The sequence below is a fragment of the Lepisosteus platostomus genome, chromosome 5 (genome assembly GCF_059453375.1).
Source record: "Lepisosteus platostomus isolate fLepPlt1 chromosome 5, fLepPlt1.hap1, whole genome shotgun sequence".
In the NCBI taxonomy this organism is placed as follows: domain Eukaryota; kingdom Metazoa; phylum Chordata; class Actinopteri; order Semionotiformes; family Lepisosteidae; genus Lepisosteus; species Lepisosteus platostomus.
The window spans coordinates 15,989,214-16,005,803 of NC_142615.1; the positions used below are offsets into that span (position 1 = coordinate 15,989,214).

Sequence of the window (16,590 nt, forward strand, 5' to 3'; positions counted from 1 at the left end):
GAATCTACAGCAGAGCCCTGAGTTGACTCCCAGAGTCCCACTGAGCCCATAGAATTCCACATCACCCATCACTCCTGCGCACAGTCCGCTGAGAGCGCCTGTCCATAAACTACTGGATTGAGAAAGGGATCAAATAATTCCCCATTTTCTTAATTCTACATCACAGGACTGTTAAAGGTCTATTTGAAGGCATCAATTCGTATTCTTAAACCAGATGAACGCCTGGAATAAGTTAATATTACTTATACATAGTCGTGCTACAATACTCCAGTTGAAGGCACGCTTCTAGCTTTGTGGTACTCTGGTGCGTCACAAATTTACGTTTGAATTTCTGTGGATGAACTACTATAGGTGTACCCTCGCTCACTTTCTTTAGCGACAGTCGTTGCTCTTCATGTGAGTGATGTATTTGCCTGTTTTTCAGTTCACTTCCCTGCAAGGAATATTTACCTCAGAGCTCTCTTTCACAGACTGCAGGTGCTATGTTTGTTAACAGGTGTTATAGTGATGACATCTTTCTGTATGATCAGGACAGGAGCTGCAAGTCCACTGTGTTGTGGCTGCAGTACAATTTTAGCTTATTAGTATAATACTTTTTAACAGCGACAGATTCTTAAGATCACGAGGTGTTTACGATATTATTTCAGTATTAAGCTGTTACTACATTCGGAACTGTCCCATAGCATTCAGTGTTCCATCAGTTTGGCACTAAACTGCTTAGTCTATTGCAGGAATTGTACTTAGTCCTGTCCTGTAGTGTCCTCTAGAGAGCAGCAGCTGTTTCCTTGGGCTCATTGCAATTGGGAACATTGTGATTACTGAGCAGGGGACTAAAGTCAGCAGACGAGCGAGTTGCAAATCGGTATTAATCTGGTGTACAGAGCTGCATGCTAATCTCTGGATCATCTCCAGTTAATGTGATGCTGTTCTTACCTTGCAATTGACCCAATCTGACTACTGGCACCAACAACTCTGTTAGTACAAATAAACTTCTTGTGTACCTACCGTGATACATAAGTTTGGTGGAGAGGTTTGGCAGCCCATATTCAGTCAAAGGTGTGTGTGCAGATCACTATGATATACAGGCATCAACAAACTGACATACAATATTAAATGTTTAACTGATAAAACCCAAATGAACCAAACCTGAATAAATTAGTGGTGGAAAGAAGTCTTTTTATATAGCAAAAGGTCTCTGAGCCTTTGGTAAGAACGATGGGTATATAACCCATTGTCCTCAATATTAAAAATGAATCCTTGAGCACTGCTGTTGTACCAACGGTCCTCAAAAGTGCTGCCATTACCCCCGTCCCATAAAAGCCTAACATTACCCTTGCTTGCATAAACTGTAGAACGTGCCTTCACATTTCAGTTGCAGTTTAATCTATTATCACCCTACTCCCCACTTCATAACCTTCGCTCTTCTAATTCTGGTCTCCTAACTGTCCCCCAAGCCCGTCTACACTGTATGGGTGACAGGGCCTTCTCCTGTTATGCCCCCACGCTCTGCCCAAGGATAGCAGAGTCACCTTCCCTAAACTCCTTCAACTTCAGACTCAACACCTTGTTCTGTAGAAGAGCCTTTACTGAACTGGTTCCATTCTTTACCCCTCTGCTTCTACTTTCCTTAGTACCACCATCCATGGTCTCCTCTGTCTATTGGAATTGTTTTATCCTGTGTATTCTTATTGTAATTAAGACAAGTGCTTTGAGAAGCCACCTTTGGAACCATTATATAAAATAGTTTATCCTAAATCCTTGAAGCTTTAATAGGGCAGTGCAGTAGGGCTAAAGATTAACTGTTAGTGGGCCAGCAGGATTTGTGCAAGTTATAGGTAGTCACAAAGGAAGACTAGGATTCACTTGTTATTCATGACTGGGACACTGAAACAGGGGAGAGGCTTTGTGTAGTAAGCATTCAGTCTCAATCTACACAGTCTGTGCTGCTGGTAGAGGTGGTTGTAAACACCTGTCTTCCTAGTCAAGTACTGGGATCTCCAGTCTCAATCCTAATACTTCTCATGACTGTCCAATACCACTACTGTGAAACCAACACCCATAAGATAAGACCTCCGAGATTCTAACTACACCATTATTCACTGATGTTTGTGCACCAGTATTGTTCCTTTGCTAAGGAAGGGAAGGCCTACTTTATACCAAGCCCCTGTTGACAATCCCTTCCTTGTGTTTCTTTTAGTCAGTTTGTGCAGCCTAGAATAGGACACCAGATCTCACTCTTACTGGGCACTACAGTAGCAACTCACACTCCATAAGCACTACCCCTCTCGGAAACAGGAGGATTTCCAGTATATTGAACACCTCTGTCTCTCCCCAAGTAAAAAAAAAAAAGTCACACTACCCTGCCCAAGGAATAGTGCGGCCATCTTCCCCAACTACAACACTTTATTACTCCAGACATTTTCAGTCCTCATTGGCAGCAATACGGGAAGCATTCTTGAAAGGGGAACCCCCACAAATACTTCCATTGATTAATGGGTCTCACTTCCCTTGAATTCCTCCACCCCATTCAAACCTATAAACCATAAAGAAACGAGGGCAGGCAGAAGGGTCTTTCACAGGTTTGAGATGTTGCCATTACAAGGCAAGTGGAGGCAGGAGAGTCACAAGGGCCAGGCTGGAGCCTTCATTCAGGCACCTGGGGAGGAAGAAGGAGAACAATCCAGCTGAACTGCAGGACACCCACCCCTACAGGAGCTCCTCCTGCCAGACCCTACCTGTCCACTGGCCAACATCTCCAAAGTCCTCTGCTCCCTCCACATCCTCACTGGTGCTCTCAGCATCCTCACTGGAGCTCTGAGGGTCTCCCTCCTCATCCTCAGTCCAGTCAGCTCCCACATCCAGAGGAGCTTCTACTGGTGCCACAGCCACCCGACTGCTGGTCACCAGGCTCCTGGTACCTGTGGACAAGCAACACCCAGGAGTGAGGGATCCGCTATACCCAGAGTCCCACAGTGATGCTACTCATCTAAACAGTCCCTTTGTCCAGCATGGGATCATTCCTCAGTTGTCCAAGCATGGTTGTCTCCTGGGCAGAGATGCATCCACAAGGGATAGAGAACCAGACCCACCTTCATTCCGACTGCCAGCACACCTGGAATCACAGCAGGCACAGACCTCATGGTCACCATACAGCTCCTCCCACCTGGAGGAAAGGTTTACAGGTGAGGCCTAAACCTGGCATGTCCCAGAGCACCCTCAGCAGGCTCCTTGCAGAAGTACCTCTTAGCCTCCCTGTTGTAGGTGCAGGACTTGGTCCCTGGTGTTGCTTTAGCAGGAGCCACAGCCATGACACAGTGCATGTACAGCTCAGTCACTTCATGCTGCAAGAGGGAAGGTCACAGCATTAAGGGATCAAGGCCAATAGAGGGACAGAGAAGGACCTTCTGCCATCAGTGAAGGCAAGCTGGCAGCTCTAGGAACTACAGCTGCCACAGTCTGGTTCACATCTAGATCATGGATGGAAAAGCAGACCATGGATCAGTAGAGCGAGAAGGCTGAGCAGCCTTTGAGAGCAGTACCTTCCTGGACAGCTTCTTCTGGAAGAGGAAGGCATCAATTGTGAAGCGGAGCACATCCTTCTGCTTGGAGGGGACAAACCTGGACAGGCAGCCATCTGCCTTGCTGTCCACCATGCACCTGGGGACAAGGACAAGGATGAACCCCTGCAGGCTCTCAGGGCTCCTGCCCACCTCCCCTCCCAGAAGGGGCCGTACCCCAAGTTGTCGATCACGGGGAAACGGGGCTGGGAGTGCTGGTCTGGTTTCTCAGTTACGTAACACGAGTGGATGTACAGCCTCTGCTCCGCTGTGGCAAAGTAGGCAGTGGCCTGGAAGTACATGGGCTGACCCAGGAAGTACTCATCCTTGGGAGAGAGCCGGACCCAGTGGGCTGGAGAGAGAGGCAGCATTACACCTGCACACAGCACCCCCTGCAGGCAGGTGGAGCCACTCGCTCAAGGAGCTTACAGTTGGTGGTGAGCAGGACAAAGCTGTGCTTGTTCTTCAGGTCCTTGAAGGTCCTTCTCCAGGCCCACGTGGGGACATAGCCAACCTTGAAGGAGTAGGGGAACCTGCAGGACAGAGGGGATGAGGGGCTTCTGGACACTTTCCCAGCGGCTTCTCAGCAGCAGCAGAGCCCTGCCTACCTGTTGTAGGAGCACTTGACAGGCACAGAGAAGGGAATGAAGCGATGCACAGGTGCACTGGAGGAGGGCGGGGCATAGCGGAGAGTGTTGGAGTACACCAGGCGGCCCTGGACAACCTGCAAAGTCACAGAGGAAGGGATATTCCCAGGAAAGGCAACCCCGATACTGGCCCTACAGCTCACATCGATACACTGCCTGTAGATGAAGAGCCGCTTACCGATCGCTCGGCGCCGCACTCGTGAAGCCCGTAGATGAAGTAGAAGTAACTGCGTGTGGTTCGGCTGACGCTGCAGTTGCCCAAGGTCACCTCCGATGGCCGACAGCTGAAGCCGAACAGGAGCCGACTGACCCTCACGTACAGCCTGCTGGAGTCGCACCACACAGCCACTCCTCAGGTGCCCCCGATGGCCGGGCGAGCCGGCTGCCGCCCTCGCTGGGGAGGAAACAGGACGCTCTTGATGTAGGCGGGTAAGGGTCGGCTGCCGGCTTCGGGCTTCATCTTCTCCTTGTCGAAGTAGGGCGAGTACGCGTCTCTGGACACGGGAAGGCGGCGAAAGTCGGGAGCCAAGGACTGCGAGTCGTTCTCGCTTGCAGACAGGTCTTCGGAGGGCGCATCTGCCAGGTTCAAATCCTCCGACTGGGCTGAGTCTTCAGGAGCCGGGAGGTCGGCCTGGAGCGCTAATTCCCGAGAGTCCCAGCCAGCCGGCCCGGCGGAAATCAGTGCGGGGAGCCCGGCCCCTGCGCACAGGCACAGCACAAAGAGAAACGAGCGCATTGCCAAATTGACGTCCCGCTAAACTGCTACAGAAGTAAGACACATAAACCACCAAACTGTGTTGAAGCAAGAGAGCATAAAGTGTGAACGCGGTGACTAGGTTTTTATACTAGCAGGACTATGCTACCACACACATGGTCGCACTACCGCTCAATCAACACAATCAATTACACACAGAGACCTGAATTGTTCTCAGCGTCTAATTAGAACCTGCTTCCAGTCTGAGGCGGGTCTCCGTGAAGCCGCCTGAACACTTTCCCGTGTGTATCTGACCCCAGCGAAGGAGTTCCACGTAATTTCGACAGAATGAAATCACCCACACTTGTAAAATTTGCTCAGATTAATTTATTGTTCAATTCGTTTCTAATTTCCAAGGACAGTGTTAAACTCGCTGTCAGACAGATTACGGAACATGCGACACGTCCGTCCACACTTTCTTTTATCGAGGGGGCTGTTCTATCAACACGTAATTTTACAATAATATTTTTACTAATTTTCATGTTTAATTGCATGTCATATTAAAATGTGTAATACAAGCAGTTCTTTGCTTCCCAGTAAAGAAATACTGATCAGCTTTTGACATGTTCTGATAATAATTTGTCTGATTTCTCAGAGATTGCTTTTGCTTCGCAGCACTGAGAACCAATGGAAGCCCGTTTCCGCCAGGGAGTAAAAAAAACGCACTATGGTATCTCAGAATTGTGACTTAGAATCTCAGAATTGCGACCTAAAAACTCAGAATTTTGACTTTATATCTCACATTTGCGACTTCGAAATAGCCCATATTTCATTGTCTGTCCTTTTGTTATTGTAACGGACTCGGGTTCTAGGGCTTGTGCCCTCGCCGCTCCCACCCTACTTCGTGCCTCACTGTATTGGCTTGAATCCAGGCCTTGCTAGCTGAGCTAAAGAACATTTTAGATATAAAGTCGGAGTTCTGAGTTACCAAGTCGCAATTTTGAGTTACTTAGTCGGAATTCTGCGATACCATAGCGCGTTTTTTTAACTCCCTGGCAGAAACGGGCTTTCATACATTTCAATTAGTCTGGTCAGTGCAGGACAAGTTAATGTAGAACCATTGCTATGTCTGTCTCTTGTTTGTATATAAATGAATGTCTTTGACAACTTAATGTTAGTTTTTAATTTAGTTTTACGATGTAGGTCATGCGTTAACATATGCACGAGCATACAAAATGTCTCCCTCCTGATTCAGCTCATGCTCCATAGGAGAGAAGCGATTCCTCCTGCTTCTCGTACAACCATATCAGAACAGAAGCCCGTGTCACCCGGCTCTGATTTAAGAGCAACTCACATCTTTAGCCCCTTTTTTTATTCGTGATCATAATTTTCTAAAGTTATGATCAATATTGAACTTTTTCTAAATAAAACGACAATAATCAAACATACAAAGTATTAGGAGTTGACAGGGTGCCCCTTTGGAATAGTCGTCAGAAAATGTGAGAAAAGGAAAGTTACCTAAGCTCTCACACACAGCATTAGAGATTGGAATCTGATTGTAAAAAAAAAAAACTACCTGTCTCCCCTTCATTTAACGGTGCTGTTGTTTTTATTTTACATGTTGTTAGCATTTTAATGAATTGTTAAAAGATTGATACACAAATCGCTAAATAAGAAAACGTAAAAACCCAACTGTAAGCAGTTGACCATTCATATTCCTGAATTTTAAATCCCTGTGTTTATCTGTGTCCAAGTGCCTGGTGCAGCTATTTTGAAAGCAGAGTCTATGATTTATTGCGGAAGCGCATTTTTGCCACCCAGGAAAAAAATCTTAATTAATAAATACCAAATTATCTCCTAATTACGAGATAGCAACGATGTCATTTGTGTGTATGAACAACCTGTTACATTTGCAATGGCAGTACCTACAGGCTATCGAAAGGTTTGCTGGCACTGTGGGTTTAGTTTTCCTGACAACGTGCATGCTGAGAAATGCGCACGGACTGACTTTCTTCTCGCAATGAAAATGTTACCGTTTGTACCTCATGTAAACACAGTTCTAACCATTAGCACACTCATATATATCCTGAATCAAGAACGAATGTGACCTAGAATCCATTGTACCGCTTCAAACTGAAAGTCAGATATGTAGTCTCAAACTACATAACTCAGGATTTTTTTTCCCTTGATGGCAGCATTGGCTTGTGTTATTTAGATTCAACCACTGAAGAGGTTGGTTTTGTGTTTTTAGCTATTGAACATAACTGGTAAGTTTAAGTCAGTTCTTGTAACTCTTTCCGCTCGAAAGCGCTGTATTAATACCGGCGCACCTGTCTCCACAGGAAAGTTATTGCTGTTCCCAAACCAATGTACTGCAGCTTGTGGCCACGTGTTCCTGCTGTCAGCATGTGATACCATGTTCTTCCACCGCTAGAAATATTACTGCTCTAGTACAGGAGTAAAAAAGGAAACAAATGAAAACACCGTTTAGAAAAAACACACACGTCTCAGGCCTTAACCATGACAAGGATGGGATTTGAACCTAGACGAGCAGAGTACAATGGATTAGCAATCCAAAAAGTGACTCCTGTTTAATTTTCTTTTCGCTTGCTCGATTTGTAGTACGCTCCTCAATCCTTACAACCGATAAACAAAACGGCTTCATGTGCCACAGCGTTCTGCTGCAGGTACGGGTTGCACCGTGTATTAGGCGAACCCGTGAATTTAAGCTTTTTTTTATTAATAACAGCATGAGTAATACAATGCATGCTCAGAAACGTTACTTATAAGCTTATGAAGCAACAGTGTTTCGACAATTTGCGGTCTTCAAAAAGTAAACGCTGAAGTTTTTATACTTCCTTGTGAGCAGATCACCTTTGATTTAGAAAAGGAAAACTTACTCCCCTGTTGCTTTCATTGCAATATCTGAATCGAGACCCAAGCGCTAAGAAAGCTGAAAACCGCAGAAGTAATAAACCCGATTTTAATTTAGATACACATTTTCTAATGCAGCCTTCATTACAAGACACTCTATTTCTCGAAAGCGTGTTATGTAAAAAAGAGGAAAACGAAAATATATGGATGACAATATTTAAAAGATGAAGATTTTACTTTTGAGAAATTGTCATTTTATGTATCTAGATGCTTTTCAACCGCTGTTTTTAGAACCTTGCTGTGCTTCCTGAATCATTTTCAGTGTTATAAACTGGGTGTGGAGATAGCGATCACTTTGTAGAGCAGTTGATAGGCTGGAGCTGTTCAGACTACTCTTGTTATTTCTCAAACGCTTCCATCATTTTTCTTTCATGCTAGGACGCGAGTGTGTACATGTGTTTGGTTTTCGTTTCACTGATTCTCATTGAAGATTTGGGAATTAACGAAGAAAGAATCAGTAACCAGGAAGGCAGAAGCTTTGGTTCTCAACGATCTTGAAGACGCCCATGTAGAGCAGCGTGTGATGGTTTGTACTACAAAAGACCAAGTGCTCAGTGACGTCTGCGTTTACCGTTGAAACTTTTCATCTCAGGTGCAAAAGCAGTTGTGTTAAACATAGCTGAGTGGTGCAGCAGAAGCGTCCTGGGTCCATAACCCAAAGATCAATGGATCAAAGCCATCCTCTGCTATATATGTTTAATGCACGACTGATAAGCACACCATCAGTTTAATGACGTGCATTGAAACTGATTTCTTCTCTCGTATGTGCAAACTTCACACTTAGGGTGCTCTTTAATCTTTACAAATATGCAGATGCCCAAATGTTTCTTTTGTTGTTCTGACATCTTTTATAGATTCCTCAAATCCTTCAAATGAACATCCATATCAGCACAGTTATGTTTATATCTTTTAAAATTAAAGTACATACAACAAAAATATCAATGTACATTTGTACTGTGCTCATTTAATAATGATTGTCGAGTTCTCCGACAACTCTGTGTTATAATTTTAAAACATTTTTGCTAAGGATACACAACGGGTGTATAAGGCATTCTAACTACAGCCAGCTGAAGATAAAATTCCACACGTGAAAATGGTTTCACGCACATTTCCTGCAAAGTTCAAGAGGGCTTTTAGCGGAGATTATGTTTACATCGAAACAATCCGAAGCGCGTCCCTGACCACCAGCCCTTTGTATAACAGCTGTACAAAGACACTCCCGTGCATAAGGAAATGTTGTGTTTAACAGAAGTGAGTTAACATGATCCGTGACCTAATTTACCAGAACAAATACTCACCCAGCAAGGTCTGCTTTACTACAAGAGAGAAGTAGAGTGAAAGACGTGATCATTTCACGCTGTTGTGGAACAAAACGCTTTTTTCTTGGAATTCTAAATCAATTAGAAATTCAGAGCGACACATAAAGGCTTTGTCTGCTTAAAAGTGATGATTTTTAAAAACTGATAAAAATGTAGAAAACACGTTTCTCACGTAGAAATTTAAGATGGGGGTGGAGTATTACTAGGAGCGGCGCTGAACTCACCATGGTGCAATTCATTTACGTGACGGGCTGGTGGTTTAATGGATAACGCGTCTGATTTCGGTTTATTAGATTGTCGATTCGACTTCTACCGGGGTTGTGTGATTTAAATCAGGCTCCTCAGAAATAGATGTCCGTTATGTAAATGAACCGCACCTGAAAGCAAACGTTGGGTCTGGGTTCCTTTCTTTCCTACATGAAATAGCAAATCGTTACAAAAAAAAACACCAACTAATGTCCAATGGCGTTAGTCATTTAAGTAAACATGAATATACTGTAAGGTCTTGGTACATGGGAGTGGATTTCAACTACAATTAAAAAAGGGCAAATTATAATTACAGGCTTCAGACACTTTTTCAAACAAAAGAGACCAAACACTCCCTAACTTTCAGGTTTGCTTGAACCTGTAACAAAAAAGGGGTCTGAAGCTTCCATTCTCTGATGTCACTGTCTCTAAAGCCGGGCGTGATGTTTCGCGGATATGCAATGTGCCTTTTCTCTTGTCGTGTTCATGATGATTCGCTGCATAAGCTCCTGTTTGGGTGTTTTGTACTGCGCTGTTACTTCGTTCAGATTACCTATGTGGTGTACAGATAAAACCCGACTGCGTGGTGTAATTTCCGGGTTCGGCACCAGCAGCGCCTGCAAACTCCTCAGCTGACCTCGACGTGATTTGAACACGCAACCTTCTGATCTGGAGTCAGACGCGCTACCATTGCGCCACGAGGTCACTCGCCACAAGTGCTTTTAATTCCCCCAAAGAGAACAATCAGCATCCCTGAAAAAGATTTTTTTTCATTCTCTCCTGTGAGGAGCGCCGCTCTTCCAACGAGAGACTCTTCTTCCCAGACCACAGAATATTCTTTCCGCCCGGCTCTCTCACAGAGAGCAGACACACCGTCTCCACTGATGTGTTTACTACATCTATAGATCTGACCCCCTACAGCCCCGATATTCCTGGACAGGATATTTACCACCAGCCTCGTGAACGTCTCATCTTGACCTCTCCCAGGAGGAGCACAATTAACACAGAATCCTCTCTCCATTTAGCAAATAACAAAAAACACTGTTTACCTGTCAAGACAGAAAACCAGGCTGCTGCAGGTGAGGCTTAAACTCACAACCTCGGCATGAGTCCACTGAATATGTCATTTTACATGGCCTGAACCAGGAAAGAGATTGGAAGTCAAGAAGTTATGGTTTTTTTTTAATACTTGCCTACTCTTTTAATTTTTCGGTCAAATATTTTATTTGGGAGTACTTTCAATTGATGTTAATCCTAGTCCCGATGCACGATTCTGGGCCATGGTGCATCTTGAATAATGTTCTTATAGGCTTCAGTTTGGAAAAGTGCGCTCTTCAGAAGCTACCGAAACCGCTAATGGTTACATAACACAATGCAAAAGGAACGTTCGGGTTTGAAAAAGAATATTACTTGCTATGAATACAAACACTGTTACAGCAGGCGTGTTAGGGCTATTTTAGCTTAGATCATCAATTCATCTTACATTTCTTCTCCATCTATATCAACAGCGTCATCGCTAGTGAGCCCTAAAGGCAGGTCCTGGCAATACAATCTTCTTTAGAAAACATTTTTAAAACTATTTCCACTACCATACATAAAGTAAAAGATTCCGATTGCACGCAACTAATAAATTATCTTTTCCAGGGGCGTTGTAGCTAGATGCAAATTACAATCGAAAATATCAGTATCAGCTTTAATATTTTCTTTTGGATCCACAGGACGATCAGCATGAGCCATCAAAGAGCCTGTAGTGGCAAGAAGTTTAAAAGCACACAAGTGATCTGTCTTTGGTCAAAGGAATTGCTGGAGCAGTAGGACACAGAGCAATATCTAGCAGCTGTAGACGATGTTCGGGGAAGAGATAATTCTGTTTTCAGCACAGGGAGTGAGAATGAGCTCAGTCCGGCTCCCAGCAGAATCCATTCTGGTTTGGTTACTATCAGACTGTGCGTCTGAGGCTCTTTAAATCGCAACGTGAAAAAAAAAGAACAAAAAACATTTGCTCACATCTTGTGATTTCCACAAGAGGAAGAGAAGATATCACTTTAAAAAAAAATCAGAACTGAAGATTTGGATCCGGGACCTCATACTTGTTAAATGATTAAAATAATAATTATGAAAATATCAGGTTGTGTTTCTGCAACATATCGTGCACAGTATGCCATTTATTTCTAAAAATACAGTAGATTGTACTTAATAAAAATGTACAATTCACCGCTGGTATAAACAGATGTGTGCTGTGTTTGCCTTTGTAAGCATTTGTTTAAAAAATAAGTTCACAATACGATAAAAAACACAGAAAGCACAAACGTAATAATATAATGATACAAAATCAATACCAAATCATAAAGCCAATTAAGTACCTATCCTTTGAAAACAGTGACATTTGTATCTACTTTTGAATTACAAATCAGACAGCATAGTCCCTTAATTCACAGATAAGACATTTGCCAAAACAAGACAACCAGATGTTAGCTGAATTCGGAACAACAGCCTCTGCTTCATCGTTTATTGAGCTTTTGATCAACGTCTGAGTGAAAAAGATTCGCTATTTTAACTATTTAATTAAAGTTCACAAAAGCACCTTTCTTCGAGCTGTAGTTGAAACAGCAACTTAAGGATTCCTAACTGTTTCTAATACAGTCAGCCGTGCTACCAACTGAGCTATCGAAGGGATTTAAAGTGCTCCTCTCTGGCACATATTGCCCAATGTAGTGAAATATTCCGGGTACTTAAATTCCAGTTCGACATCAAGTTTCCAACTCGTTTCCTTGGTCTTGTTTACCTTGAATTTAAGCCACAAACCAGGATTCTACTGTATAATCTTCCGGGGATGTTACAAAATGTTTGATGGGGCATCAATCATTACAGGCGGAAATTCACTCCTTTTTTTTTCTCGACGCATCATATTAAACATTTCATTTGGATCGAGAAGAGGATCACCATGAGAGACAGAACAAACTGTTTGATTCCGTCTTTATTGGGAGCTGTATCACAGCTAATGCATGTAAAGCCTTCAGTATGCGATAGTGAGAGCTCAGTTATGCCAGGGAGTGGGAGTAAAGAGAACTGAACTGAAATTTAGTAAATTCATATTTAAATAGAGTGTAAATCATCAAAGTGTTCTGTCACTTAAAACTTATTACAACACTACCAGGAGTGGGGATTGAACCCACGTGGACATTTGTCCATTGGATCTTAAGTCCAACGCCTTAACCACTCGGCCATCCTGGTCTACAGCAATATGCTTTTCAGTTGTTTAACATTTAAATATGATTCAGTAATTAAAAAAAATTAAACCACGAAACCTCTTAGAGTTGCGAGAATACTTCCTTTGTGTATAAAATACATTGTGAATGCTTTCTCAGCCTTTACTTTTTCGTTTTTATGACATTTTTTTGACCGAGCACGAATATTCTTTTGTCCATATCTTCACAATGGAAGCACAGAACGCCGTCAAACCAAATGCATTTTAAAGACCAAGACTTGTGGATATTTCCACAGCCTCTACATCAAACTATCAGTGGGCTAATTATCTTTTTTTAAACCTCCGGTTTTTCATCGATGCGTAATTACGCACTTACTGGAACCCGGAGGACCACTGTGTACAGACGTTCACAACGTGAGAAATACTGTTCAATACAGCTTTGTGCGAATAACCCGTATATGACCATAGGAAGCAGAACAGCGCAGTCTCCAATTACCCAGACTGTAAGCACAGGAATAAAGCTTTGTTTGATTTCTGAAACCCTTCCTTTACGCCCTGTTTTCATTCAGGTAAGGGTCAACTATATTGACAATACTACTGACAGCAGGAAGATTAAAATATTCTTTACTCAGCAGCTCATTAAAAACAGCTCCCATGATGTTCAAAGCGATTTTTTACACAGAACACTGACACAGCTTTGCGTTCTGAATCTCTTTTTCTCATGCTTTTATTTAATATGGCACAATGCACTGGGATAGGGGTATTCTGTTCACAAACCAATAGCATTTAAATCACAGCACCCAGAATGCTGCAAGTAAGTGTTTTGCACACTAAGCAGGTCTTCTGACTTTTCCCAGCTTTGTTTTGGGTTGTGGAACCTTTATATTTTATGAATTTCTGAAGATAACACTACAGGTAATACACTGGAACAGGTGGGTCTTCTTCATGGCTCAATAGTGTAGTGGTTTGATGGGTTTACTTAGACAATTATTAATTGTAACAGTAATCACGAGGTTGTTCGTTGTAGCTTTTAGAAAATCAATCGTCAGAACAACTAACAACGCACACACACGGGTTCAATACACGAGATACATGTATTAATATAAATTGTGCACCAAAGATATACTAGTCTGCCTGGATACGAGCAGCAGACCTTACTGTGAGGGTTATCAATATACAAGGTACTTAATCTCGAAGAGATGCAAACACAAAGAGATACACAACAGAGAATATATTTCAATATATATCGTTCGGTTACCAAATCGCTAACCAGTGTTATTACCCACTGTTACTCTAAACTCGGAAGTAAATACATTACTCATGAATTAAATTGATAACAACTTGTGTTGAGGTACAATTGAATTCTCGAGAAGCAATGTAGAACATGGGGTTTACTTTTCCACTGTGTATGGATTTGGAATCTCCCGGCACGAACACCAAACCAACCAGTCAAGGTGCAGCTCGGAGTAGGACGGGCGGAGAAATCTGACTGCGGCGCGCAGGGCAGTCGTTGCTCCGAGGGGATCTACCAGCAGTCCGGCTGGCTAGTAGAAAGTCTCTATGCACAGAGTATGACCGCGAGTCCTCACAAGTCACTCTTTTGCCTGGGAAGAAACTGGTTAGTTCCCGGTCCAGCGCTGCTTCTGAATAAGCTATTCAGGTTGTCGACGAGGGTCCAACTGTAGGCTGCCGTTGATCAAGCGGAGCATTCACGTTGGTAGAATTCTGAGTACGTACGGGATCCTCGGCCTTGCGCTTAGAACAAAGTCCAAGTCCTTTTGCAGACAACAGCAGTTGTCACGTGATTGTCTCTGAGGATGCACGAAAATGGCCAAGGAGAGCCCCGATCTGAGCTTGCGCACCCTTTTTGACCAAGACCCAGGTGTGTGCTGATTGGTTGAGAGTTCGGTGGGCATTGGAGACCCACATGGTATTACCACGCCCTGCCAGTCCCTGATTGGTTGGTCAAGATGAGATATAAGTCACTTACTCTTGATACTTAGGAATGCAGTCCAGATGTCCATTCGGCACTCTCTAGACTGATAGGCGCCAATGGATGACCATTGATCATGATAGCCAGGCTTAGCTAAGTGCATCCCCGTCTGGGAGCTTGTTCCTTATCAAAAGAAAACATCTTAAATCAGCCTGCATGAATACTTTCTCTGTGGCTGCACCACAGAGATGGAGGGTGAGATGGGGCCTCCTTTAGGACAGCATACCAACGCTTAATTCTGTCTTATTAACAAGCATTGCCCCTGCAATAGCAATTCAAATACAACAGCCACACTGCTTAAACCATATGTTTTACACACCAGACAGGCCCCCTAACCTCATACAACCTTGCTGTGGCTGTGACCCCTTTCTTTATTTTTTTATGATTTTCTGAAGGTAACACTTCAGGTAATACATTGGGATAGGTGGGTCTTCTTCATGGCTCAATAGCAATTCAAATACAACAGCCACACTGCTGAAACCATATGTTTTACACACCAGACAGGCCCCCTAACCTTATACAACCTTGCTGTGGCTGTGGCCCCTTTATTTATTTTGTAATGATTTTTTCAATATGGCACCATTAGACAGCCGGTACATGGGAATAGGGGGTGGTATTCACGAGTCAATAGCTCTTCAAGCACAACAGCCACAGTGCTGCAACCAGGTGTTTTACACACCAGACAGGCCCCCTAACCTTATACAATCTTGCTGTGGCTGTGTCCCTTTTCTTTATTTTTTATGATGTTTTCAATATGGCACCATTAGACAGGCGGTACATGGTGATAGGAGGGTGCTATTCACGAGTCAATAGCTCTTCAAGCACAACAACCACAGTGCAGCAACCAGGTGTTTTACATCAGACATTCCACCTAACCTTATACAACCTCGCTTTGAGTTGTGGAACATTTCTTTATTTTTTAATGATTTTTTTACTGTAATCAAGTGTTGTGCTCATTAATAATAATAATAATAATAATAATTGCTTACACTTATATAGTGCTTTTCTGGACACTCCACTCAAAGCGCTTTACAGGTAATGGGGACTCCCCTCCACCACCACCAATGTGCAGCATCCACCTGGATGATGCGACGGCAGCCATAGTGCACCAGAACACTCACCACTATCAGTGAGGAGGAGAGAAGAGAAATGTAGCCAATTCAAAGAGGGGGATTATTAGGAGGCCATGATTGGTAAGGGCCAATGGGGAAATTTGGCCAGGACGCCGGGGTTACACCCCTACTCTTTTCAAGAAACGTAATGGGATTTGTAATGACCACAGAGAGTCAGGACCTCAGTTTTACATCTCATTCGAAGGAAGGCGCCTGTTTACAGTATAGTGTCCCCGTCACTATACTGGGGCATTAGGACCCACATGGACCGCAGGGTGAGCGCCCCCTGCTGGCCCCACTAGCACCTCTTCCCTCAGGAACCTTAGTTTTTCCCAGGAGGTCTACCATCCAGGTACTGACCAGGCTCACACCTGCTTAGCTTCAGTGGGTTGCCAGTTGTGAGTTGCAGGGTGATATGGCTGCTGGCCATAATCAGCAGCCTTCAGTACTGAAGCAGGTGTGAGCCTGGTCAGTACCTGGATGGGAGACCTCCTGGGAAAAACTAAGGTTGCTGCTGGAAGAGGTGCTAGTGGGGCCAGCACCACCATTAGGCAGGCCTCCTGACCTTTCAAAGTCATGCTTTGTTGTGTTAAACTTTAATTTTTTGAACATGGCAACTTCCACCGAGATGGGTGGGGGGTGTCGGGGTGCTCTTCAATAGCTTTTTCATCTATACACACAAACGGATGTAACCAAGACACTCAGAACCTGTCACGCAGGGGCTGACTGCTGAGGATAGGGATCCAATGCGGTGCCCTTGGTAGGGTTGGCACGAGACGCAGGCGTAGTCGGAGTAAACAGGCAGGGGTCCGAGTCCGGGAAGGCGTATGTCGAAAAAAACTCAGTCTTCACTCAGGTTGGGAGATTGTCAACAGAGAAC

At 43.9% G+C, this 16,590-nt stretch overlaps 2 protein-coding genes and 2 non-coding genes across 4 annotated transcripts; all 4 read right to left on the minus strand.

The window, feature by feature from the left end:
- Positions 1-1,870: 1,870 nt before the first annotated feature.
- On the minus strand, positions 1,871-4,081 carry LOC148664110 (zona pellucida sperm-binding protein 3-like). The gene is made up of 6 exons (XM_088632875.1): positions 3,987-4,081; positions 3,735-3,909; positions 3,540-3,657; positions 3,241-3,341; positions 3,090-3,163; positions 1,871-1,884 (listed from the first exon to the last, which is right to left on the minus strand). The coding sequence occupies exons 2-6, from the start codon at positions 3,857-3,859 to the stop codon at positions 1,871-1,873; spliced, it is 432 nt and encodes a 143-aa protein (XP_088489001.1). The 5' UTR covers positions 3,860-3,909; positions 3,987-4,081.
- Positions 4,082-4,172: 91 nt separating this feature from the next.
- On the minus strand, positions 4,173-5,012 carry LOC148664111 (uncharacterized). Its single transcript, XM_088631479.1, has 2 exons — positions 4,383-5,012; positions 4,173-4,281 (listed from the first exon to the last, which is right to left on the minus strand). Exon 1 carries the CDS (start codon positions 4,938-4,940, stop codon positions 4,557-4,559), a length of 384 nt encoding a protein of 127 aa, XP_088487605.1. The 5' UTR covers positions 4,941-5,012; the 3' UTR covers positions 4,173-4,281; positions 4,383-4,556.
- A 5,018-nt stretch (positions 5,013-10,030) lies between these two features.
- Positions 10,031-10,102, minus strand: trnaw-cca (transfer RNA tryptophan (anticodon CCA)). The gene has a single exon. It is a non-coding gene; the product is annotated as a tRNA-Trp (tRNA).
- A 2,446-nt stretch (positions 10,103-12,548) lies between these two features.
- Positions 12,549-12,631, minus strand: trnal-uaa (transfer RNA leucine (anticodon UAA)). The gene has a single exon. It is a non-coding gene; the product is annotated as a tRNA-Leu (tRNA).
- Between the last annotated feature and the right edge of the window lie 3,959 nt (positions 12,632-16,590).

Coding starts and splice junctions, on each gene's coding strand:
- LOC148664110 (XM_088632875.1), bottom strand. CDS start 3,859: ATGTACTTCCAGGCCACTGCCTACTTTGCCACAGCGGAGCAGAGGCTG. Junction 3,658..3,734: donor CCCGTGATCGACAACTTGGG/GTACGGCCCCTT, acceptor CCTTGTCCCCAG/GTGCATGGTGGACAGCAAGG. Junction 3,164..3,240: donor TACAACAGGGAGGCTAAGAG/GTACTTCTGCAA, acceptor CCTTTCCTCCAG/GTGGGAGGAGCTGTATGGTG.
- LOC148664111 (XM_088631479.1), bottom strand. CDS start 4,940: ATGCGCTCGTTTCTCTTTGTGCTGTGCCTGTGCGCAGGGGCCGGGCTC.